The 25811-nt window shown below is 46.8% G+C and overlaps 1 protein-coding gene across 5 annotated transcripts in view; it reads left to right on the top strand.

Moving 5' to 3' along the window:
* Nucleotides 1-25811, top strand: part of TAOK3 (TAO kinase 3) — a 119000-nt gene that overhangs the window by 66342 nt on the left and 26847 nt on the right. For all 5 annotated transcript variants that reach the window (XM_028709534.2, XM_028709533.2, XM_028709529.2 and 2 more), the window contains one exon: nucleotides 10254-10388. In XM_028709534.2, coding sequence (XP_028565367.2) covers nucleotides 10254-10388 — 135 coding nt within the window. The remainder of the gene's footprint in view (nucleotides 1-10253; nucleotides 10389-25811) is intronic.

Below are 25811 nucleotides of genomic sequence, written 5' to 3'. Positions count from 1 at the left end.
CACACAGAGAGAGAGAGAGAGGGGGGGGGCAGGTAAGACATACACAGCCCAGCTTGCTTGCTGTGTGCTGATTTTAAATGGAAAATGTTGAGGGTTTTATAGAAGTACACATCTTCTCACATCTGAAATAGGTTTAGTATCTAGCTTAGTTGTTTGGGACTTGATGGCAAACTCGGTTCCTTTTAAGCTTAGGCTGAGACAAGGTTGGTTGGATGCAAGCAAGGTTAGAGCAAGGCAAGGTAGAATAAATGATAGAGCACCTGTTTTGTATACACAAAGCCAGGTTAACATCTTGGCATCCTGAGACACGTCAGGGGAAAACCACTTCTCCTAAACTGGAGAGCCACTACCAGTCAGTAGGCTACACTGAGCTAGATGGGCCAGGGGTCTGACTAGATATGATGCAGCTCCCTTTGTTTCAAACGTAAAGGTATGGCAGTAGAAAGGTGAAGGAAAGAAGTGTGGCCACAGAACAGGTGCAGAAGCAGTAGCTCCCCTTGATCAGACCAAGGGTGGAGCAGGGCAGAGACTGACCCTGGAGCTTTTTAAAAGTTTGCACCATCTGAGCAGCTAACTGGGAAATGCTGGAATATAAAATGGTTGGGGAACAGGCCTCTCCTCCCTCTTTCCACAAAGCCTCCTAACTGCTTAGGCATCAGCTTTAGCTATATACCTTATCAAGTGGCAGATGACAGCTTGAACTTTCCTCCCTCTAATAGCAATTGGAGATTCGGAATCAAGATGCTCCCTGTCAGTGCTTTGGCATCCAAGGAGCCTGTGCTGTTTTCCTGAAGCTCGCATGAGCAGCATCAAGGAATACAGTGGTGCCCCGCAAGACGAATGCCTCGCAAGACGAAAAACCCGCTAGACGAAAGGGTTTTCCGTTTTTGAGTTGCTTCGCAAGTTGATTTTCCTTATGGGCTTGCTTCGCAAGATGAAAACGTCTTGCGAGTCTTGCGATTTTTTTTTCCGCTCCCCCCCCCCCCTTTTTCTAAGCCGCTAATAGCCTTTTAGCCGCTAATAGCGCTAATCCACTAAGCCGCTAATAGGGTTGCTTCGCAAGACGAAAAAACCGCTAGACGAAGAGACTCGCGGAACGGATTATTTTCGTCTTGCGAGGCACCACTGTAGTTGCCAAAGCTAGTTAAACCCACTGCCTGAGATCCCAGTTACTCATCCCCCTAGGCCTCAGAATTGCTCCATGGAAGAGAGTCAAGTAGATATAAAGACAACCATTCTGAGAAGAAGCCTAGAGGGATATAGGACTTAGGGTGGTTCCATAAATGTTCCTATCAGAAGGCTGTGAGAGAGAGAATGTATTCATGATTTTTGTTTCTTTGTGAAATCCAGGCTGAACAGAGGTCACAATCTTTGGGTGCTTCTGGTGAAGTCTTGTAATATTTACTCCCTTCACTTTGGCCTCCCCCCCCCCCATCGTGCATGAGCCTGGGAGAAAGTAGTACACGCCCTTCATTCCTTAAGGGTGCTTATTTATTCAGGGAAAAACATCCCATTCTTGAACATGCAACTTTCCTTGTTCAGTTTAGAGGTGACGGCTCAGTATCGTACAATGACATTTGTCTATTAAGAGTGGAAATGGTACAAAAGAACCTAGGTATTGTAGAATTGCATATTAAAGAAAAGCATCAGTAAGACTGAATTCATGTTCATATTCCCAAATAAACTTTAAGATACTAGAAAATAAGGAAAAGGAATGACCATGTGGGAAAGGTAGAAAATTACAAGTATCTAGGAACAATCATTACAAATATCTAGAAACAATCATGAAATGCAGCCAAGTAACCAAAGAATATATTAATTATCAGAGCCAATGTATGCCTAAATAAGACAATTTCATCAAGGAACACTCAAGCAAATTGGAAATGCCAGCTTTATTATTGTACAACTGTTCAACCAGTCTTTCAGTACAAAAGTGAATTCTGGACACTCTGGTTTTAAAGGCTATTTTGAAAGTGCTAAGGAAAACATTTTAATGAATCAAAAGAGCCATCTGGAGAAAACATAATGAAGAGTTTGTGGATTTCACATGCAAGGTAAGATCATAAGGAAGCAAAATGGCAGAACACGATGGGGACCTGTGAGAAGAAGGTACTTTTCATCATGGAAGTTGAATAGGGTGGCACAAGACTCCAGAATCTCTGACACCAGCAATGCGGAAAGCAACAAACTGGCCTGGAATGAGTGGGTACAAATTCTGTGAGCTGGAATGAGTTTGTGCCAAGGTGAGAGGAGATGTACGGTTGGTAATCGGGTGCTTTCGAGGTTTGTGAGCCCAGAAGAGAAACCACTCCCAATACGTATCAGTCCTTTCAAACCACGTGCCTATGGCATAGGGGTTGCCTTTCAAATGGTGTCAGCAATTTCCTTCTTCCTGAGGCTTTCCAAGCTTCTGAATGGTGTTATTTCATTATAAAGAAATCAGTAGAGTGGCCAGAGCATGGACACCCAACTTGCACAACCAGTGCAAACTTATCATTCCATATAGGAAATTATTTCAAAGCCTGATTCAGCTACAACACCACAAATTAGTTTATATAAGAAACAGAAGATATCATCCATATATTTAAGGGTTTGTTGTATCAGAAAAGGTGCCTTGCAGTCCCAACCCTGAAGTAGTATACTCTTTCCAGTGAAAAAACCAAACAGATGAAGGTATTTTAGAGCCTCATACCTTTGACTAGTAGTCTACAAAAGATAGTTACAACTCTGGTTTTGGTGCCGGTTTTGGACCCTGTCCAAAAAACGTGTCATGTCACTACAAGCTCTCATTTTCATTCACTTGTGACTGGAGAAATAACATCTACACTGCAATGATATTAATTTGAGACCTCTCAAACTGGAGATACACGTTAGCGCACCATCCACCGAGCCTCTTGTTCAGCAATTTGTGGATGTGTTGAGGAACAGATATTTGAGGCAGTCCTTTGACACAGGTGTGTTAGAGGATGCTGCCAGAATGTCTTAATCTGCTGGACCTTAGAAGCAGAACCTGCTAGTAGTACTGGCACACTTGATGAGAAAATACTTCCTGAGTCAGTAGCAGGGATGGGGAACCTGCAGCCCTCCAGTGCTGGGCTCCAAGGGATGATGGGAGTGCAATCAAACAACATCTGAAGAGCCACAGGTTCCCCAGAACCTGCTCTAGAAGAAAGTCTTCAACTTCACTTGCAGACTACTTTGTGGACAGCTATCACATTAGTGAAGTCTTAGTCCAACTAAGCCTGCTTTGCTTATTCTGTAGTTCTGTCCACCTGCAGAATAATATGAGCAGAAGTCTGTCCCAAGGAAATCACAATCTAAATTTAGACTCTGGTGTTGGCGAGGCGGACAGGAGGAAGGAGCTTAGGGTATCAAGGGATGAATCTGGCCATATACAGTTACTGTGTGGTTAGCCCACATCCCCAACTGAAACGACGCCTGAGGAATTGAGTTAAATGCTTCATAAATGAGAGCAACAGATGGTCTATGGTTGGTTGCATAAGGATATAGTTTACTTGGAAGAAACAAGCAAAGGGCTAAACTTTCACATATCTGTTTGGGAAGGGGTGCATTAAATAGCCATGGGGCCCAATTTGGACTGGCACCATGGTGGGGAGTTGTGGTTAATCCTTCTCTTCCACTCTGCCTCAAAATAAAAATTCCCTCCCACAACAAATGGCTTCTGGAGAGAGGGGGTGTTTTTGAGGAGAACTACAACATGTGGGGTAAAGGGTTAAACTGCCCCTCCCCATGTGTATCAGTCCTAATTCTAGTTGCCCCCATTCACAGCTACCATTTAACACCCTCCCCCTTTAAAAAAACACCAACACACACACTTACAGATATACAAAATGTAGTTGCATATTGTCCCGTTTGATCTGATTAAAAATGGAAGATTACTTTTTTAAAAAAGTCTCACTTGGAGCCAGAGTATAGCTTTCAGCTAGCTTAGAGTGAAAATAACCGGTTAGAGAAGCAAGAAGGAAGGGATCTAAATGTGGGCTTGATGAAGTTGTCATAGGTTATTGGTTATTAGCATTTGGGTTAGGTTAGGGGGAAGCAACTTGTATCTCTCGAGTTGCAAGGGGTTTGGGTGGCGCAACAGAGGAAGCTGAATTACTGGATCCATTTGAAAAACCAAATACTATGAGCTAAGAAAAGTCTAGTAAATGAGCTACTTGCATGCTCATGAATAAAGTGTTCAAAGTTGTTTGTTTGTTTAATTTATTTCTATCCCATGCTTCCCAAAGGAGCCCAGGGCAACGAATTATGTGTCACCTGATAGAACTGTTTGTGGAGGTGGTGGGCTGTGTTTGTGAACAGTATCATTCATGGAGGGTATCAGCCTATGCCCTGGACTCCTTTGGGAGGAAAGGAGGGGTATAAATTAAATAAATAATAGGTCCCTGTCCTGGATTACCCAGACTTCTTTCTGAGGCAGAAGGCTCTTCTGTGGGCGCAGGTCTGTAGGAGTCTTGAGTGGGGAATCCTGCAGCTTGCAACACCACCAAAACGAGAGTACGAGGCAGAACAGGGGAGCCATGATCAGCAACTGCACCTTTTCTAGCACCTGAAGTCCCATGTAAGCTTGTGCTCAAGGGCTCGGTTAGTGGCCAGCTTGTGGTGTAGGTTTGCTAAACTCAAAGGCAGAGCTCTACCTCCTTAATATCACTGCTACTTTTCAGCTAGGGGATGGGCCTTGAGCAGTCAGTGACTTGCTTGACTCCTTGGGTGCTTGGTTAAGCAAGCTGCTGCTGCTGAAGCAAAGATTCCATTGCCTAGGCCCTCTTCCTGAGAGCTCTCCCAGGTTCTCCAGAACATGGCTATTTTCTCCTTTTTGGAACTTGTTTCCTACAGTGAGACCTGTTGCCTGTTAATCTCCTGACCATTGCTAGATGCCATTGCCATTCCAGACCCATTCTGGTCTTACTCAGCTCCCAATGGGTTCTGAACCCAACAGCTTCAAGACAATTAGTGAGCACAGACCATGGAACTAGAGACAGCTTTTGTTAGCCATGGTTAGAATTCGTTGGTAAGATAGAATTATGTTTATACGAACAGGAGGATTGTTAGGGAAGGGAGGTATTAGAACATTTGAATTGCATGCAGAAAGTACCATGTTCAACCTCTCTCATCTCTGTCTGAAATCCTGGGGAGGTGCTGCCAGTCAGAGTCGATAATACTTAGCTGTCTGTCTCAGCATAAGGCAGTTACCTGTGTCCCCTCCTGCCTACACATAGATATTGATGGTTAAAAATTACCTGCCATAATCCAAAGTTCTAGGAGGCTCCCAGACACATGTAGAGTTCTGCGGAAGGATAGGGATACTCAATGAGATACTATATGCTTGCATTTTGAAGCAGCCCTTACATTTTGAACCTTGCATCAAGGATTGGGGCTAAAGTCTCTGAACAAAAAAATCAATGTAGGCAGGAAGGATCTTTTTTTATGATAGGCTTGTTATGGGCTTCCAGTCTCTGACATGGTTATTTTAATGCTGTTAGAGATACTTATATTTCATATGTTTAAATATAGGTTCATGGGATAGACATTTATTTATTTATTTATTTTCCCCACTGGGATCATAATTTTTTTCTTCTTAAGGTTAAATATTTAATCTTGATACTTGATTAGAAGCTAGTTTCATGTAAGTTAATGTAACCATTAAAAAAAGGTAAAGGACCCCTGACAGTTAAGTCCAGTCGCAGACGACTCTGGGGTTGTGGTGCTCATCTCGCTTTACAGGCCGAGGGAGCCGGCGTTGGTCCTCAGACAGTTTTTCCAGGTCATGTGGCCAGCATGACTAAGCCGCTTCTGGCACAACGGAACACCAAAACCAGAGCAGCGCACGGAAACGCCATTTCCCTTCCCACCAGAGCAGTACCTATTTATCTACTTGCACTTTTTGGTGTGCTTTTGAACTGCTAGGTTGGCAGGAGCTGGGACCGAGCAACAGGAGCTCACCCTGTTGCAGGGATTCGAACCGCTGACCTTCTGATCGGCAAGCCCAAGAGGCTCAGTGGTTTAGACCACAGCGCCACCCACGTCCCTAATGCAACCATTAGCCTCCTCCAATAAAATGCGGACTTGGCCTCTCAAACTCTGGCCAAATACTGTTTTCCTCTATCCTTAACAAATTGGGGTGTGGGTTGTTTTTTATTATTTTATTATTTTATTTTTGCTCTGTGATGGAGCACTCACATCATATGCAAAGGGTCTTTGGTTCAAACCCTGACAAGAAGGAGAGCCTTTGCCAGTCATTGTAGACAATGCTGTGTTAGATGGACCAGTGGTCTATGTCTCAGTATAGAGTAGTTTACTGTGGTCCTAAAAATAAATCTCACATGCATAAAACTTACCTGCCAGTGGTGAAGATGCAGAATAAGGCCAACTTCAATCAAGTAGCCTTTGTAGGTTGCTTATTTCTCGCACAAGTGGCCCCGTCCATCACACCGGTGGATGAAGTTTGCACATCCACGTAAGAGTAATCTTTTGCATGATAATGGATGTGAAGTTGGAGTCCCTGCTCAGCCTCCAAATACAGTTGATGAGATTTTCCAAGTTCCTTTGACTTTTAATATGCACCTTAATTATTATTTTTTAAAAAACCCCAAAATTTCCTTGTTTGGAAAACAGCCCTGTTTAGTTCAGATTGTAGTTCCTCAAAAAAGTTGCTGCTTATACATTCGAGTTACATGCCAGATGCATCTTACCCTATTTGTATTAACAGCTATGGTCTGAAAGATGCACTTCATCACTTGTCAGCCAAGGAGAATCTTGGTCAGTTTTTCCTAGGATAAACGTTGCATCCTTCCTGCAAGCATAGACTCTTCCGCACTAGAAAACCATAAAGTGGCAATGTTGGACACATCGTGAGTCAATTCCTCTTGCTGGAAATGGGAATCCTTCCTCAAGCTTCCTTATTCAAAGAACTGATTGCACTTGGATATGCTGAAGAAGCCACCCGGATAGTATTCCAGCCGTGCTTGTGTAACTTGCTGTTAAGCAACCTTCACTGATGATGCTTCTGCACCACCTTAGGACTTCTCGATTAGTGATCCGCTACACTTACAGAGCTAAGAAAAAGGAGCAGAAAATGGAAGAGATGATGCCCAGGTCCTCCTGGATGCAGCCTCTGGAAAAGGTTCTGCAAACAATAACAATAATAATAACAACCATGCAGTGTTATTTTCATACTGTAGAAACACACTGGCCTGTTGATTGGTTATGTTTGCAATTCAGGCAGATAGGAAACAAAGGCTTTAAACCATAATCGATGAGTTTCAAGGATGTGCTCACTCGACTTCTGAACATCTCTCCTGCATAGTCCCAATGACGAGACCTTACTCCTTCTGTACTTATGTCCCGCAAGCATCCTCACAAAATCCATTTAGACTTACGTGGATGGACAGCGGACTTTCCCTTGTTCCATCTTGTTGGCTTTTTTGAATGTTATACAGAACTTAAATCCGATGAAAAGTCTCCTGGGAAATGGTAAGAGGTCCTGATGCTTGTTCATGTGCCCCATGTCAATTAGGAGGGACGGGGAAACAGGAGCAGACCCACATGCAACAAGTGCTCTGTCTGATACCATTTTGCTCCAGATTCACAGTTCATTTGGAATTGAAACATGGTGGAACTAGCCATTTGGCACCTGGTAACTTCTGGGTGGTTTTGTTAGGACAGCCTTCTCCATCCTGGTGCCCTCGAGAAGTTGCTGGGCTCCCAGCTCTCATCAGCCCCTGCCAGCATTGCCAAAGGCAGGCGGTGGTGATGGAAGTTGTAGTCCAAATCATCTGGTGAGCACCAGGTTGAGGGTGCAGGTTGATTCTCAAAGTCTGAAGCATGCATAATTAGGGTTGCACTTACTTGGAAGGTACTGGAGAGATATTTAGTACAGACTGTTTTGGAATGGGGTCCACATGGATGAGAGAAGAGGAGAAATGCTAGTAGCTGCTGAAAGGGATGGAGAAAAAGTGACACACCGAGCCTTTTGGATATAGCAAAGCATTCGCTAACCCATTAACACTGGCAAAGTAATTGCGTTCCTTTACAAAAAGCCAGCCCTGCCTAGGACCATTTCTCTGTTTTGAAGATCAGTCTTTAGGACCTGGATGACTTGCCCAGAGTGCCTCTGGGGCCTTGCTTACACGACACATCAACATGCAGTAATACTTCTTGAATGTCCATTGCCCAGTAATTTGGTGGGGGTGTTCCAATTCTTATTGTTTTATACAGCATCAACACTATGTAATAAATAAAAACGGTCATTCTGAACATGTTTACGTTCAGGAGGATAATCGGAACCTGGAGTAACTTGAAAGAGTCACCAGATCCTGGTAACAAGTAGAGTGGGTTTTTCATGCCGGTCTTAATTAATCACCTGTGGTTTGCTTGCTTGATCTTGAAGGGGACATACCCTGGCACGATCAGCCTCTGATCGCACCTAAAAATAAGAGGATAGCCAGTTCTTTTGATGGAGCTCTCTGATCCCTAGGAAGCTGTGGGCGACCCATGCTGGTCAGCAAGGGTATGTGGCCAAACTCCCTTGAAGTGCTGCGTGTGCATGTAGGGCAGGCAGAGTCATACCCCTGACGTAGCATCCTGATTCTTGCTTTTTAAAAAAAATAGTCTTAGGACCTATGGGCTGCCTTAAACCTGGTCTCCAGTCGGTGCCCTGGTTCTGTATTATTTGTTATGTCCATTAGAACCAATTCCTTGGTTTTACGGTCCCTTTGCGCATAATAAGAATGAAAATCCAGTGGCTCTGACTTCTGAAAAAGCGGAAAGTTCATTTTATACTTTTCTGGCTGCCACTGGAAATGGGATGTCTGACTAGATGGGCTTGGTCTTATTTCTGTAGGCCTTCCAGATGTTGTTGGACTCCAGCTTCTGTCAACTCTGGCCAGTGGTCAGAGATGATGGGAGGCCGAACCCGACAACATCTCGAGGGCCACAGGTTTGCCACCCTTGCTTTGGGGTTCTTAGTATGCCACACCCTGCTTCTTGGAGCTACTATAGATGGCAGGATGAATGCAACCAGTCTTCTTCCTTACTGAAAAATGTTGGGGGAAAGAATTTGAGTTTCCCTAGCTTGAAGGCTGGCAGCTTAAATGTAGCCCTTTCTTTATTCCAAATTACAATAACAGGGTCCTCTTTTTAGTGGTCTGTTTAAATCTGGGCATGTATAATAATTTATAAGTAGTAGATAATAATATATAGCCTGAAATGACACAGTGTGTAGGTCACCGATTTATTCCCATTATGCAGAAGAGTTACTGAGGCCGAGAGGTAACACAGCACTGAAGGCCATCCAACATGTCCACAGATGATCTGAAATTCAAACTCCCATGTCCCAGATCCAAGACACAGGCATTTGCCACTGGAAGAATGCAATTTCCCAAATGACATATGCAACCATTTTATTTTTTTAAAAAAAATATGTGAGAGACAGTATGACACTTAAAACACGAATTCTGGCCATCATGTCATTGTTTCCTGAAGCTCTGGGTCACAGGAGAGAAGAAAAAACTTAGCAAAGATCATTTGTATTAAACTGTGTTCTGTCTCTTTAAATGTAAAAAAAAAATTCCTTTCCAAGGCTATGGAGAGAAAATGCTAGAACCGTGCACGATCATGACTAGAAAGCAGGATCCCTGAGTGGTCACAGAGTCTTTCCAGCACAAGACACACACAGAGAGGCTGGTCTCCTCCATCCTGCATCTATTTAGACAGAAATGCTTCTTCTTCAGAGCAGATAGCAAGTCCAGAGGAAAATCCAGGCTGGAAAAGGGAATGTGGCAGATCCTTGCTTCTGTGTTCAAAGGGAGCAGCAGCAGCACCACCACCACCACCAGCAGCAGCAGCAGCATCTTTGCTAGCCATGGAAACCATGTTTTTAAAGGGATTATTTGGGTGCAGTGTTTTAAGCAAGCCCTTCTGAGGACTCTGACTGCTCTGCAGCGCTTTGTGTTTTTGATTCTCTTTTTTGCACATATGTAATTCTGGAGGTTAAAAAAAAAAATCTGCCAGGGATTCAGAAGGCATCCCACTAGCGATCAGCTGACATTCCTAACTGAAGGCTGCAATGTGTTGCTTATTCATTTTGTACTGTGAGAGCTGCAGGGACTAGCAGAGAGCCAAACTATGCATTTCAAACAGCAGGGCTTGTGCAAAAAGAGGGGTGAAAGAGAGGCAGCCGGCGAAGAAAGAGCACAACTGGACTTTCTCCTTGTTTTCATCCATTTCTGCAGGATCATGTATTCATAAGGGATGAGGTGGGCCACGGGGAGCGCAGGCCTGAGCTGCGGCCTACCCACTCAGTCCAGAATCGGGCCCTCCACTACCGGAACCGAGAACGCTTTGCCACAATCAAATCAGCATCTTTGGTAAGCAGCCACCACACCCCTTGCCCCGCTATCCTTTTTTTTTCCTCCCCTCCTCGTTCTGATGTGACTGTGTCAGTCTGGGGAAGGGGTCAAGAATTCTCTCCCAACGCCCTCTTTCTCTCTCTCTCTCCTCTCTCTCTCTTTCTCTCTTTTTGTTGGCATAGCAACTAGATATTGAGAGAGAGAGAGGTGTTTTTTTTTTATTTAAAGAAAAAAATCTTTTGCAGAATATTTAGAAAATATCTCTTAGCAATTTGGGATTTATTTGCAGCAGGTTGAAATTTAAACGTGGCTTTTGGAAGGAAGAGGTGCTTTTCTTTCTTTTCTTTTTTTCCCTCTGATTGGTTTGTTCCAAATTGCATCCATTTTTGTTGAGTATAATTTCTGTCTGTCTGGGAGGAGGAAGAGGAGGAGGAGGGGTGGTGGTGGTGGTGGGGGGAACGACGGAGTGACTGGAGATATTGATGATTATAATTTTAATGAGTGCTGATGGTTTGACCAGTGGAAGGAACCACTGCCGCCTCTCATGGCGAATTGCTTAGCTGTTTGCATTCATTCATTCTCATTCATTCATTTTACGGCTAACTGCATTGTTCCCATTTGACACTATAAAGGACCGGGCAACTCCTATAAAATGACAGAGGGCTGGGTTTTTCCCCCCTCTTCCCTTCTTTCTTTTTTACTGGAGGGTGCGAGAAAAAGCAGGCAAGAGGAGATGGTGGCGGTGGTTCAGCCAGCATTTGTACTATTGCAAATGTGATTGCTAGTGATGTCTTTGTAGTAGCGAAAGGGGTGTGTGCTTGTAGAGAGTGAGGTCTCTGCCTCCTCCCCCATCCTTTCCTTTTCACACACACACACACACACACACACCCTCTCTCCCTCTAACACACACACACACAGCTGGAAATTGGCAGCAGTATCCCAAGAGTGGATGGAGGAGGGGTTGTGATGCTTCGCAAACCAGAAACGATCTCCTACATGTAAAATGATAGAAATATTTGGTATTTCGGCCAAATCAGTATTAGAGGTCACATGGGCAGAGAGATTTACAGGGTGCCCAGCATTTGGCCGTTGCATTTGCTGCCTGCCATTATGACATCATCCTGAGCCAGCCCAGAAATTACAATGGATAACCCTCCCCCCCCCCCCGCTTTTTTTTTTTTTGTCTTGCCTCGTAGCTGAATGATTTTTCTCCTTTGCCATTTCCCTGAGTCCTCTCCATAGCACATCCGCCCGCCCGCCCCCCACGCTCCCCCTCGCTCCGATCTTCAGGACACATCAAAAGAGCTTCTTGTTAGCCCTAGACAATGGTGGTTTGAGAACGAATTTGCAGTGGTAGAGGCTTCATATATCCCCCACCCCTTGTGCTGAAGCAGTCGAGTTTGAATTATTGCTTGTGCTCACTGCTGGCGTGGATCTCGGGAGGGGTGTGTGTGTGCATGTGTGTGTGTGGTTCCCCCACCCCCAGTGTGGCAAGGGAAACTGCTCCCTCTGGAACTTACAGGTTGACCCGATTGTACGGGCATGGAAGGATGGTCTTCAGGGCGGCAACATGCCTCACGCCTCATCCAAGCGGAGGCCTTGGGTGTTCTCTCCTTTGGTAGCGAATCTTGTGGCATCTCATTATACCAGTACACCCCTTGCCTTGTAGAAATGGATACAGTCCTGTTGTAAGTTAGCGCAGTCATTCAGTTCCCTCATTCTCAAACTCTTGCTAAAATACTACTCAGTCCAAAGCGTGACTCTTGGGGGCGGAGGGAATTCTGACGCTAGCGGTATATCAGCATCTCACGAATTTCACTTTTGCATATCCGTGTCTAAAATGTGGCGGGTGTCAAGACTGACAACCCCAAATGCAACAGCCCCCAAATCTCCCAAGATAACACCAGGGAAAGTTGGCAGTTGCCGAAATACATTTTGCCAGCGTTCGCTCGTATAGGTCCTCAATGTGGGGGGGCGCAGACCTATTTTGGAAATTCACAACACCCATTTGTTCACAAGTGAGTGTTGGCATTCGCCGAATATTGCCCCCTCCCATTGTAGCTCATAAATGGTCAAGAACCACACTAATCATTAAGCAGTAGTTACAACCCCTGGGAGACCTGGAGGAGCGTTACTATGACCCATGGTACCTGTCTGCCAAGAGGGGTAAGGGAATAGTATGATACACAGAACCAGCTACCACTTGTGTTTTCCCTCTGGCTCCTTCTGAACCTGCCATCGGTGTATCCAGTTATCACCACTGGTAAACTTACAACGCCCCCCTCCCTTTTACTCCTTGAAAGTAAAGGCATGGCCAAGGAAAATGAAATCTCACCAGTATTCTTTTCCCCTCATTTTTGCCACCAGTGGTATTTTAAATGCATGCAAAAGTTGTACCTGCTACAAAATGTTCCAGCGTATTCTCACCATCTAACAGGAGTGCTCCTGTTCAGGATTGGCCATTTAATCTGCCATGCCCACATCCAGAACATTATAAGCTGCAAGGGAATGAAACAAGCTGTTTTGTACACCACCACTCCAGGTTTCCCCTTCCCTTCCCTTCCTCTCCACCCTGCTTTTGACACTCAACAGTCCATGGTTCCTGGAGAACACTTGAGTATTGTCAGTCCCAACTGGGGTGCTATTTGGGAATTGGGGGTTACCCGTTTTGTTTTTAGGGTTGCATCCAATAGTAGCCTTACTCTGAGCAGACCCATTGAAATTAATGGATATGACTAACTCAGGCCCATTAATTTCTGTACTTTGAGTAACCCTAAGTTGGATACAACCCTCAATGCTTTGGAGATACTTCTAGGTTCCCCCCACCAATACCCTACATGTTGGTACCACCCTCTCAGTTCTCAATAGCCACCTTTTGTCTCCCAGTCCTGTCAGCACTCATCGACTGAGTTTGCTGTTAAAGGTGAGGGGAGTATAAACTAGCCAGGAAAGCACAAATAAACCTGAGTTGGGAGAAACAAAGGAAAATGCCACATCTCCACTTAAGAACAGAAGAAGAGCCTGCTGGATCAGGCCAGTGGCTCATCTTGTCCAACATCCTGTTCTCACAGTTGCCAAACAGATGGCGCTTCGGAAACCCACAAGCAGGACCCAAGCACAAGAGCAGTTTCCCCTCCTGTGGTTTCCAGCAACTGGCGTTCAGAAGCATTGCTGCCTCATACCATGGAGGCAAAGCATAGTCATCATGGCTAGCAGCCCTTGGTAGCCTTCTTCTCCATGACTTTACCCAATCCTCTCTTAAAGCCACCCAGGTTGGTGGCCATCACTGCCTCCAGTGGGAGTGAGTCTTAACTATGTGCTAGTGAAAAATACTCTTCTTTCACCTGTCCTGAGTCTTCAACATTCAGCTTCATTAGAAGTCCACAAGTTCTAGTGTTAGGAGAGAAGAGAAAAACTTTTCTCTGCCCACTTTCTCCGTGCCATGCATAGTTTTATAAACTTCCATCATGTCACCTCTTTCTTGCTTTTCATCTGTGCTAAAAAACCCCCTGCAAATTCCCACTCTGAGAACCAATAACCCAGTCCAGTAGCCATCGCCTTCCCAAGCGCCAGGGACTGGCATGATGCTGACAAGTGTGCACTGTGGGGAGTGGGGCTGGAGTCTGACTCAGGAGAGCAGGGGATGTGGTCTGCGGGGTCCTGTACCAGCCAGGAGGCAAGAATCAGAGGCAGGAGGTGGAAGAGGCAAGCTAGGCAAGTGAAGTGCCGGGTGCTTTCCCTGCACCACAGTCTCCAAGAACCAGGAGATAATTGAAGCAGGAAGAGCAGAAGCAGCTTCCATGCAGGCATAGTCTCTGGCTACATACACACAGCCCAAAGGGTGAAGGTACATCAACTGGTGGAGAAGGAGTGGTCTCCAGTTGTTGCAACTGCTCCTTAAAACACATTCCTGGGAATAGCTACCCAGGTCTCCAGAGCTGTAGAAGCAAGTGTTATGTTTGACCATGAAGAGTTAACTCTCTGTGGTGTGCATTCCTTGTCTGGGAAGTGCCCTTGACACCAAGGTTTCCTCCTGGAGGCTCCCTCCCTGAGATTGAGTCTTGGCAAATGCAATATAACATGCAAACACTGTTTTTATCTAGCTGCACTATGTGGCTCCTCCTCCTCCGCGGAGCCCTCTTTTGTCGTGCATGTCCTGCACCAGATAGAGCAGGTGTGCGGAACCTTGGGCCCTACAGGTGTTGCTGAACTACAGCTCCCATCAGCCACAGCAAGCATGGCCAATGGCCAAGCATGATGGGAGTTGCAATTCAGCAACTTCTGGAGCACCAAAGGTGCCCCACACCTGAGACAGAGCTTTTGACCATTGACCATTGAAATTAGAGCTCTTAACTAATTTCCATTTATAACCTGCCATATCCTAAAACCGTGGAGCAACTTGCAAAATGTTTTAACACTGCCTTCTCTTTAGATTATGCCACCCCTTTCTTATCCTCCCTGCTGTTATCTTTCTCATTCCTTTAACTTGGTGTGTATGTGTGTGTGTGTTTTAACATATTAAAAAAAATGGAAATGGTGTCACAGACATGAAGAGATCCCCACCGTTTTGAATACAAACTGAGGTTTCCTGACTTGTCATTAGCTAGTAGAGAAATGGGGGGGGGGGGGAGATCTAGTAGTAGTATATGAACATTTTGACATTTGTATTCATGTCATCAGTGCAAATGCATCTTAAATATAAAGACTGGCAAGCAGCATCATGTCTTCAGTCTACAGCGCTGGATTCTATCCAGGCTACCTGCTTAGAAGCTAACTGCCCAATGATGACACACAGATACCCCTCAGAGCACATTGGCCAGGTAGAATCTGCTGTATACACACTGGGCAAAGGACCTGCCAGCTGCTTCTCTCCCCCTCCAGTTGCAGGGTTACCTGAGAGGCCTCTCTGTGTCAGGACTATTGCCAATGAGAGGGTTGTCAGTTGGCCATGCAAGATACGAAGCTGCCCCTGCATGGCACGATGAGGTTGTGTTGGGGCCTCAATGTCGCCCACGAGCAGCCAGTTCACCACCTTTTATTCTGACCCTTTCAGAGCCAGATGAACCTCTGTCCACATACAAGGCTGGCAGCCTATAACATTTTAGCCATCCGTGCATCTCATGGAGCTTCACAACTCCATGAAGAAGATCTCGTGCTTAGCTGTAGTCATGGTAGGGTGGGCCTTGACCTTTTAACAATTCTATGGTCATTTTGATTTGTAACCACATTTCAGGGATTTAGCAGAGGTTCCCTCCATGCCCAAGGTAGTGGGAAGACTACACAACGTTCATAAAAGGTACCGTTAACCTTCAGGCTGCCTCAGCTGACCATGAACAGTTCTTTCCTATTGAGCTGCCCCCCCCCCCACCCTGCAGCCATGTATTGACTCACTGGAGGCTAAATTTGCGGCAGCATGGAACTTTTCTTAGCTGCAACTTATTCCTGTGCTCTTCATGGCTAAGTCAGACTGAGCACGTATTTGGAGAGTGGCCAGATTGTGAGAAGAGTCCAGACATAACACACACACACACACACACACACACACACACACGTATGTGTGTGTACTTGATTGCCCAAGGCTGCTTCTGGGAAAATGTGGGTGGAAGGCCAATCTGGTGCATTCAACACCACCCAAGTTTAACCGGTGTGTCAAACTTCTGGAGCGGTGTCTCTAACTTCTGGGATTTGCCTTCTGTCTTATTTCCACGTGCATTATTAACTTGTGTCTTTCCTTAGCTGTATGTTTCTGTTCCGTCACTTGGGGGGGGGGGCGATGTCAAAAAAGGTGGCATGAAAAAAGCCCACATGTTTTGCTTTCATAAAGGGAGCATTACACAAGCAGCAGGGAACAAGGACGCACTGCCTGACCCCACTTCTAGACATAGAATCACAGAATTGTAGGCTTGGAAGGGACTCCAAGGGTCATCATCTTGGTTTCCCTTCTCTGCACACGTCCTAGCTTGTCAATATCCTCCTTAAGTTGCGGCGCCTGCATGTGTGTCTAGATGGCATACCTACCAGCCTAGATGGCTTTAAAAGAGGATTTGACGAATTCATGGAGGAGAGGGCTATTGGTGGCTACTAGACACAGTGCCTGTACTCTGCTTCCACAGTTAGAGGCGGCAATGCGTCTGAACACCAGTTTCTGGAAACCACAGGTGGGCAAAGAGTGCTGTTGTGCTCAGGCCCTGCTTGTGGACTTCCCATAGGGGGTAGACTCATAGAATTGTAGAATTGGAAGGAACCCCAAGGGTCATCTGGTCCAGTCTCCTGCAATGCAGGAATCTCAACTAAAGCATCCATGACAGATGGCCACCCAACCTCTGCTTAAGGGGCCATTGGCTTGATCCAGCAATCTCTTATGGTCTTGGTGTCATCAACTGTGCACACACCCACCCACCTGTGCATCAGTTAATATATAATTATCTAGAGCAGAGGTTTTCAATCTTTTTGAGTCCATGGCTCCCTTGACCAACTACATTCTTTTTGTGGCACCTCTGTGGGGCTCAAGATCCCAGTTTTGTCACCCCTTGCCTGCAATGCTGGCAGCCTCCCACCCTTTTTCGAACACCCTCCCTTGTGGAGCATTCCCTCAGCCTCCTCTCCCCTCTCTTTGGGAGTCCTCCGGGCAGCTCCTGCTGCCTCCCCTGGTCTCTGAACTGCCCCTGCCCCAAAGAGAGGTGCCTCCCAGAGGCACCATTCGCCTGTGGAGCTTGTAGTCAGGGCTTCTGCAATAAATAGCTATGCAAGCCTTTGGGAGGCAATGACACGAGAGGGCATCAGAGGAGGGAGGGAAGGAAAGAGGGGCAGAGGCCAGTGCTGCCCATGGCACCCCAACCATCATTCAAGGTGCCCCAGGGTGCCACAACACACTGGTTGAAAACCACTGATCTGAAGGCCTGGCCAGGCAGTGTGCTCAGAGCCAGAGGCCAGGACAGGACTGCAACACCACTTCCCAGTACTTGTTTGATGTCCCTTTCACGTGAATAACGTGTGAAAGAGGCTAAAATTACATGACAAGGAGGTGCAGATCTTCAACACCCCAATCTCTCCAATGCCAGAATGGTATCTCCCAATTGTCTTCTGCCTTGATGGGGCTATATAGGACACTCCCATTCTTGGTCATCGTTCCCTCTAATACCAACCTTTGCTTAGCACCATTCCCATTGGGAAGGTATATGGGGCTGCATACTCAGGGCAATCCCCAAGTATGCAAAATAAAAATAATATATTTTTTTAAGGTTTCAAGAGAGACTGGTGTTAAGTGGCTTCCAAGATCTATAGAAGGCACAGAACATAGTTGGCTGCATGCTGCTTATCAGCCACCACTCCCATGCAGGCTGCGGCTGATGGAAGTTGTAGTCCCAAAGATCTGGATGGGGAAAGCAGATCTGTGCATTTAGAATAAACTGCTGAGGATGTCAGCTGCGGGGGCAGGGTTGGAAGAAGGGAATTGGCCTGTTTGAATTCATCACAGCTTACAGCTTAGGGTATCCTTCCCCAAATTGGTGCCTTCTATATGGCTAACATCATATATCCTTTTAAATGTGTTGGGGGAGAGGGGTTTTGGTTTGGTTTGTTCTTGTTTTTATTATGTATTTTTTGTCTTTATATTTTTTTATGCTATGACCCGCCCTGAGATCTATGGCTAAAGGGTGGTATACATATTTAATAAATTAAATATAAATATAAATATGATGATGATGTTTTGGACTACACCTCCTGTCATCCCAGACTATTGGGCAAGATGGGATGTGTAGTCCAGAACAACTGGAGAAGACTAATTTAGGGGATTAATAATAATAAAAGGTAAAGGTACCCCTGCCCGTACGGGCCAGTCTTGACAGACTCTAGGGTTGTGCGCCCATCTCACTCAAGAGGCCGGGGGCCAGCGCTGTCCGGAGACACTTCCAGGTCACGTGGCCAGCGTGACATCGCTGCTCTGGCAAGCCAGAGCAGCACACGGAAACGCCGTTTACCTTCCCGCTAGAAAGCGGTCCCTATTTATCTACTTGCACCCGAGGGTGCTTTCGAACTGCTAGGTTGGCAGGCGCTGGGACCGAACGACGGGAGCGCACCCCGCCGCGGGGATTCGAACCGCCGACCTTTCGATCGGCAAGCCCTAGGCGCTGAGGCTTTTACCCACAGCGCCACCCGCGTCCCGCAATAATAATAATAATAGTAATAATAATTTTCATTATTTATACCCCGCCCATCTGTCTGGGTTTCCCCAGCCACTCCTGGGCATACATACCATGAGGATCTCATCACCCCATGTTTCCTTCTCCTACTATCTAGAAACCTCCCTCCCTACCAGCACTATATAGCACAAGTGGGGATGGACGAATTTTGTCCGTTTGGGATTCTCCCAGCTTCTCATTTTCCCAGTCAGTTCAGTTTACCACACCCCATTTCCACTTCAGTTTGCACATTTTTTAATAGTCTGTACAAAAAAATCCCACTCCTCTTTCTTTGCAGATTTGCGAAATGTATAGATTTTTTGCAAGCAACTTCCCCCAATATATTTTTGTATGTTATTTTCACCAATGCATGCTTTCTTCTTCTTGCGCCGTTTCTCCTAATGGACACAGTTTTTTGGCTGGAGAACTGCATTGCAAGTGTGAATTTCAAAGAATAGCTTCACATACTGGTTTGGTGAGGGATGGTGCAAAATCCCTAAGGACATCCCACATCCCTAAGAACAGGTGGGGAGAGTTTTGAGGATGGGGGGCAGGGCTGGGGAGAGTACTGAAGTGCCTTTTCCCCCTTATGTTCTTCTTGAAACCTCCCCCTCCCCCTTTCTGGAAGCCTTGAAGAGCCTTACAAGGCTCTTATTCTGAGCTAGTTGGAGCCCTGAACAGGAGCTCTCCTGTTAGAGATGAGGAATACATTGCACTGTGTTCTTGTCCCTTCCGATAGAGAATTTGGCAGCCTCTTCTCTAGTTAGCTTTGGAAGTAAAATCCCCACCCCACCCCCAAAATCAATGCAACAGTGGTTTCTCCAAATATGCAGATCTATATTAGTACACAAATTAAAGGGACAGTAAAAGAAAACTACAAAATCACAAAGATTGAGCATACTCAATGGCTTCCAGGAATATGAAGTGGTCAGGGTGTCATGGAAGGGATGCATAAGGAGGGAGAAAGCTGCTTGAACTCTCTTAACAGCTTAATTTACCAGAGACCATCCCTCCTCCATGGCAATGCAATCCTCTGGTTCACAGCCAGCAGCTGCTCTCAAATCGGAGTCCTTTTAATTCTGTATATCATATCATTAAACAAATACAGGTGTCCTTTTTCTTGCCCCCCCCCCAAAAAGCCCCCAACTCCTGCAGCCCATGGACAGTGCTGCAAAGGTTCTGTTCCCCATGTCTCTATTCTGAACCCCACCCATGGCCTGGAACAAGCAGTTTTCAGACTGAATCCCATCCCAGCTGAATAACAATTCAGGCTCCCCATGAGCCATCTCCAAAGAGCTACCACCCTACGTTAGCCATCCATGGGGGACGGGGTGGGGGTGGGGAGGTAGAAACCTTTTTGTAGCCCCTGTGAAAATGTCTGCCCATGCTGGACCTACTCAGACCACTTATTGCTCTTCCAGGAGCTGATGTTGAGAACTCACTGCTCTGGGTTTCTCCTCCCTTGTTCTTGCAGTGTTAATTTCCTTTGCTCTGCAGTTTTGCTACAGCTTTAGCCACTCCCAATTTAGTTTCTGTTTCGTTGGCTTTTTGGTTCTTTGCTTTGTGAAAGGAGCTCTGTTGCAAAGGTCCCACTATCTGGTTTGTGCACAGGTGATCAAGGTAGGGACCCTGGCAACCACCAGAACAGGATGCCACTGTTAATTCAAGGCATGGCTAAGGTTCCATGTTCAGTTTCCTGCATCTCCGCTTAAAGGGTTGTGTGCAATCAGCGCTGAAAGAGATCTCTGTCTGGGACCCTGGAAAGGGTGGACAGTGCTGAATGGGAGGCACTATTAGGTCTGGCTCCGTAAAAAGGGAGCTCCTTGTATTGTTTGGCTTCAAAAAGCCCCGTGTTCTTTTAAAGCTCTGGTCCAGCCATTCCTCTTCTCTCTCCATGAATCATTCTTTCACTTCTTTCCATATCAGGTTTTAAAATCCATTCCTGCTGTTCCCTTAGGGACATCAATGATGATAGCAGTATCATAGTAAAGTTTAAATGAGGTATTTGTGTCTGTCCTCACAAAAGAGGTCACCAAAGGAGGGAGAGAGAGAGAGACTCCTATCTGAACTAACCACCTCAGATGGCAAAGTCTGTAAGCGATGTGTGTCCAAGAGAAAGAGTTTGTTTGGGCAAATTCATTGCACTGTTCCTGGGATCACGACAGCAGTACACAATTATACAGTGTGAGAGCGTTTTCAAAGCCCTGTAACATAGGTCAGTATTAGTACCCCCTCGTTGTAGGTGGGGAACTGAAGCAGAGAGAATTCCTCGCCCGGAACCCACCCGGCGGAGCTGAGATGCAGAAGAAGGGCTTCCTGATTCAGGTCACACGCTTACTGTGGCTTTCCTTAAAGAATCCCGGGAACTGTAGTTTGTTAAGGGTGCTGACCTCCCAGGGCTACTATTCCCAGCACTCTTAGCAAACTACAGTTTCCAGGATTTTCTGTGATGCTTAAACTGATATGAAAGCACTTTAAATGCCCAGTGTGGGTGTGACCTCAGAGCTCAGTCTCTTAACCACTACACTAGACCTCTTCACCATCAGCTGCCATGTAACACTGAATCCTAAGGAAACTCAGGGTGCGAAGTGACTGACGGATAGGTAATATTGCTGTAAAAGTAATCCTGTGATTGGAGACTGGAAGAAAGGTCATGTGGGGTGGGTGTAATAGGTTGGTGATCGGAGTTCTAGGCAAATTTTAGTAGGCACTATAATTAACCACATGGCCTTCCAAAACTCAGCATGCTTTGGGTGTGCCCAGCACCTCAGTAAGGAGAGGTTTCTCAGCCATTTTCAGCATGGGCCTTTCTTCTAAATTTGCCCCACTTTCTGCCCTTGCCCCCTCAACTAGTTCTACCTAGTGTGTCCTGGCAGGGAAGCATGGAAACATCATCATGGGTGTGTCCCGCTGCTGTGCATAAGTATCTATGTATCGGAGCAAAGGGAGGTCCTCCAGATAAAAGATCAGCTCTTACCAACTGCCCAATGTCAGTCCTGCTCACTCTGCAGCTGAACCCAGCAGTGAGTGGCAAAAGAGACTCTTAATGCTCCCAATAGTTCTGGCCATTAGAATCCCTTGAGGTAGCCTCTTGTGCAAGTCCCCTGTGCGGGAAAGAAGGGCATGGGTTTCCTGGTGCTTGGTTGCTCTGCCTGGGGCTTTGGTGGAAAGGTTGACTAGCAATGAATAGGGCTTGCAGTGAGGGAGAGGGAGCCCCATTGGAGGCTCCTTGTGTGGGACTGGAAAGGGAGGTGGGAGGCAGGAGACTGCCTAGCAGCAGGGGAGACTGCTGACAAGACCCTCTACTTGTTTGGAGGGTCAGGCAGGTGAGATTTAGAGGAGCCACTTCACCCAGGAAGGTGAATAGGCTTAGTGGTTGAGCACCTGCCTTGCGTGCAGAAGGTCCCAGGTTCAATCCCCAGCAGGTAGGGCTGAGAATGTTCCCCATCCGGCAGCGACCGTCCAGGGTTTCAGTCTGTGTAGGCAATACTGAAACACATGGACCACCAATCTGACTTAGAATAAGGCCGCTTTCAGTGTTCCTATGTAAGGAATGAAACATTCATTCATTGCTTTTTCATTCATTCCCATACAAAGACCCACTTCTACTCTTAGCACTGTCAAACTCTTTATCCCATTGATTGCAGCTTCACATGTTCCAATGGGCTGGGAACGATCCTCTGCCCCAAACCCTGGAGAGCTGCTGCCAGTCAGTGCAGCAGAAAACACCGAGCTAGATGGACCAGTCATCTTGACTTGGCATGAGGCGCCTCTGTGCTCCTTGGGGTGGTGCTGATGGGCTTGGCAGCTGCTTGGTTTTCAGCTGTCATTCTAGAGTTCCATCGTTTTTATGCTCGCCCCACCCTCCACAATCCTTGCAGGTCTCTCACAGCTTCTCAAGGGGGTTCTGCTCCACATTTTGAAAGCGGCTTGATTTAGTGCCTTTTAGGCAAGTACTGTCTTTTGTTTCCTGGAAAGGCACAGATCCCAGGTAAGGATCCTCTGCTGAGGAAACTGCCCTCTCCTTGCTTCTCCAGTTCCTCTGCTGGTGAGCAGAGGCACCAGAGAACTGATGGACCATGGGATCATCGCCCCTCGACTTACCTCCATACCCAGGGCTGCCTTCTTTGACTTTTCTCTGTGAATGTTGCTTAGCAGCCTTGCTGCCCAGAGAGTCAGTAAACACTGTTGGGATCTGAGATGAAATTAGCAACGGGGAGACTTTTCCAACTCCCATCCTTTAATTAATCTAAAAATGCTGGATTAATTAAAAGGATGTCTCAAAATTAATCCACTGATTTCCTGGACTAATTGAAGAGTGGTAAGGCCAGTTGGCCCCACTGCATGCCCCCTGATTTCACTGAGCTCATGAATTAGTCTCAAGACCTCTGCGCACCCCTCCCAGCATGAATCAGGTGTGCCTCTTCCCCCTGTGCTGTACAGCTTGCTGGAGGCTGGAATAGCATTGGGTGGGACCCAGTGTGCACCAGAAAGCGCACATGAAGTGCTGAGGCCTCAGATACTCCCACAGATCCCTTTCAACCCCTCCCTCCTCTAGCATAGGGAGCACAACAAGGGAGGCCTTGTGTATGCCAAAAACATGGCCTCAGAAGCCCTTGGATATGTCTGTGTGTGAGTGATGCACCCAGAGTGGCAACACATCATGCAAACTACAACTCCCCGTTATGCCAGATGGCTTGGATGCATCATAAGTGTGTGGGAGCATCTGAGGCCATTGCGTATCATGTTTCCCTCCTGGTGCATGTTGGACCTTTACTGCCAATGCTGCTTACCCTCCAATAAGTGCAAGGGCGGGGAGATTCTGATCCATTCTGGATGGGGTGCGGGGTGCACAGAGGCTGCAGGTTCCCTTAGCACGCTCATTGATGTCATTTGGGTGTGCTGTGGCGCTTAGAGACTTTGCCAGTCATCAGTTGATAAAGATGGCTAGCCAGCGGTAAACCCAGCAAAGACTTGAGAGAGTTTATAGGGTTTGTAAAAAAAAATAAAAATGAATATGCATTGCTGGTGTGATGCAGTGGCACAGAAGACCAGTGCTATTTTAGGTTATGTTAATAGGAGCATTTTTCCCTCCAGACTCGGAAAGTAATAACAAGACCTTACTCAGCACCGCATACACCTCATCTGGAGTAATGCGTTCAGTTTAAGGAGGGTATACAAATGGGTAACGGATTTGGAGAGGGGCACTGAAGATGATAAAGGCTCTGGAATGCACATCATATGAGGACAGGCTTGAAGGAACTAAGTGCATATAACTTAAGAGACCTGATTAATAATGGCTGAAGCCTTGTGTCTTGGTGGGTCCAGTTTAAATTCGTGCTTTTCTTTAAGGCAGGTGCTGCTCTTCTGATGTTGGACTCCAGGTCCCATCAGCTGCAGCAACTGGAGGGCACCATATTGGCTACCCCTGGTCTAAGGGCCAGTTGTCCAGAAGGAGTTTAGGGATTGAACCAGAGTTTCAAGCCAGAGAATAAGATGAGTTGGAAGGAAGCAAGGACAAGGAGACATGGCCATGACCCTGGTTGTGAATGATAGCCAGGACTCGGGCACAGGAGGAGGATAAACCGGCTGGATCTGGAAGGGAAGTAGCCCAAGCTGTGAAGGGGCTTGAACCTAGACCCAGAGCCCATCACCACATTAGAGCCCCTTCAACCAGAGCCCTCAAACCAGGACTCCCAGACAACAACCCCTGAGCCAGCTTGCTTTGAGGAGCTGGTCCCGTTACACCAGCAGCCTCACGCTCCCCAGCACCTGCTCAGTACATCAGATAAAGAACAAGGGAGAAGCTCACTGAGTGGCAATGGGGTGCTCCAGACCAGAGAACTTAGAGGTGGTAAAGGTACCCCTGACCATTAGGTCCAGTCGTGGCCGACTCTGGGGTTGCGGCGCTCATCTCATTTTATTGGCCAAGGGAGCCAGCATACAGCTTCCAGGTCATGTGGCCAGCACGACTCAGCCGCTTCTGGTGAACCAGAGCAGCGCACGGAAACGCCGTTTACCTTCCCGCCAGAGCGGTACCTATTTATCTACTTGCACTTTGACGTGCTTTTGAACTGCTAGGTTGGCAGGAGCAGGGACCGAGCAACGGGAGCTCACCCCATCGTGGGGATTCGAACTGCTGACCTTCTGATCAGCAAGTCCTACGCTCTGTGGTTTAACCCATAGCGCCACCTGCGTCCCACTTTAGAGGTGGTAGTCTGGCCCAAATAAAAGGCTTCAGTTGAGCTACAGATCACAGTCTTATTTAGGCATGTATTTACAAATGTGGGAAGGAGCTAGCAGGAACTCCAGAGCCAGCCTGCCTTGCCTCCTTGATGCCAACAAGAGCAGTAGCATTGTCCTCCAGCCTGCATGTGGCCAGCTTATTCTGAACGGAGCCATTTCCACAAACACGGGATTTCCTCCACAGGCACAGGAACCCTAGCCAATCTGGGTTGCAGTGGAGGAAATCCCACACACATTGAAGCATCTCCCTTCAGACTGAACCCACGTGTGCCATCCATGAGAGGGTGAGGCTGCCTCCACACACTCCGGTTGGACCCTTCACACATCCATAAGCCTAGATAGGGATATGCTCCCTGAGCAGATTGTGGGCTCGGAGCTCTCCGAGGTCCTGCAGCTTCAGATCAACCCTTTCTGTGGCCTGCCAGAGTGAGCCACTCTCAGGTGTACATGCCACTTGTAGCTAGGACAGGGTGAAAATGATCATTGCCTAGGAAATGTTCCATCTTAAGTAGGAAGCCTTTATTAACCTTTTCTGTTGCAAAGAGCTTGCTGCCAGCCTGGTAGATGGAACCAGTACAGTATATGGGGATCCTATGCTGTCTAGCACAGGGGTTGGGAACCTTTTTCATCTCCAGGGCCATGTTCCATTACTGGCAACTTTCTTGGGGGACCACAGACCAGTGGCTTGCATGGCCAGAGGCAAGAGTGGCCAGAGCAACAACTGTGAATTTCCCCTTTGTCTAGTAGCGTAATTTCTAGGCACACTTGCACACCCCTCTTCTTTCCTCCATCCAGGCAAGCAAGAGACATGATCAGAGTCGAAGGACACATTCCAGCCAGCCCAAACCTGTTAAGGAAGGTGCAAAGCAGGACCAGGGGGTGTGGCCTGGAGAGAGGGGGCGTGGCCTGTGAAAAGGTCTGAGAGCAATGTTTGGGAAGCACCGTGCAAAGTCATTTTGTGAGCTCTGTCCTTGGCACAGTGTAGGGCTGGCAAAAGTCCTGCGCAGATTGGTTC

Source organism: Podarcis muralis, chromosome 16 (assembly GCF_964188315.1).
Source record: "Podarcis muralis chromosome 16, rPodMur119.hap1.1, whole genome shotgun sequence".
Lineage (NCBI taxonomy): Eukaryota > Metazoa > Chordata > Lepidosauria > Squamata > Lacertidae > Podarcis > Podarcis muralis.
The sequence above is the reverse complement of the archived record's forward strand: the minus strand, read 5'-3'. Positions and strand labels throughout refer to the sequence as shown.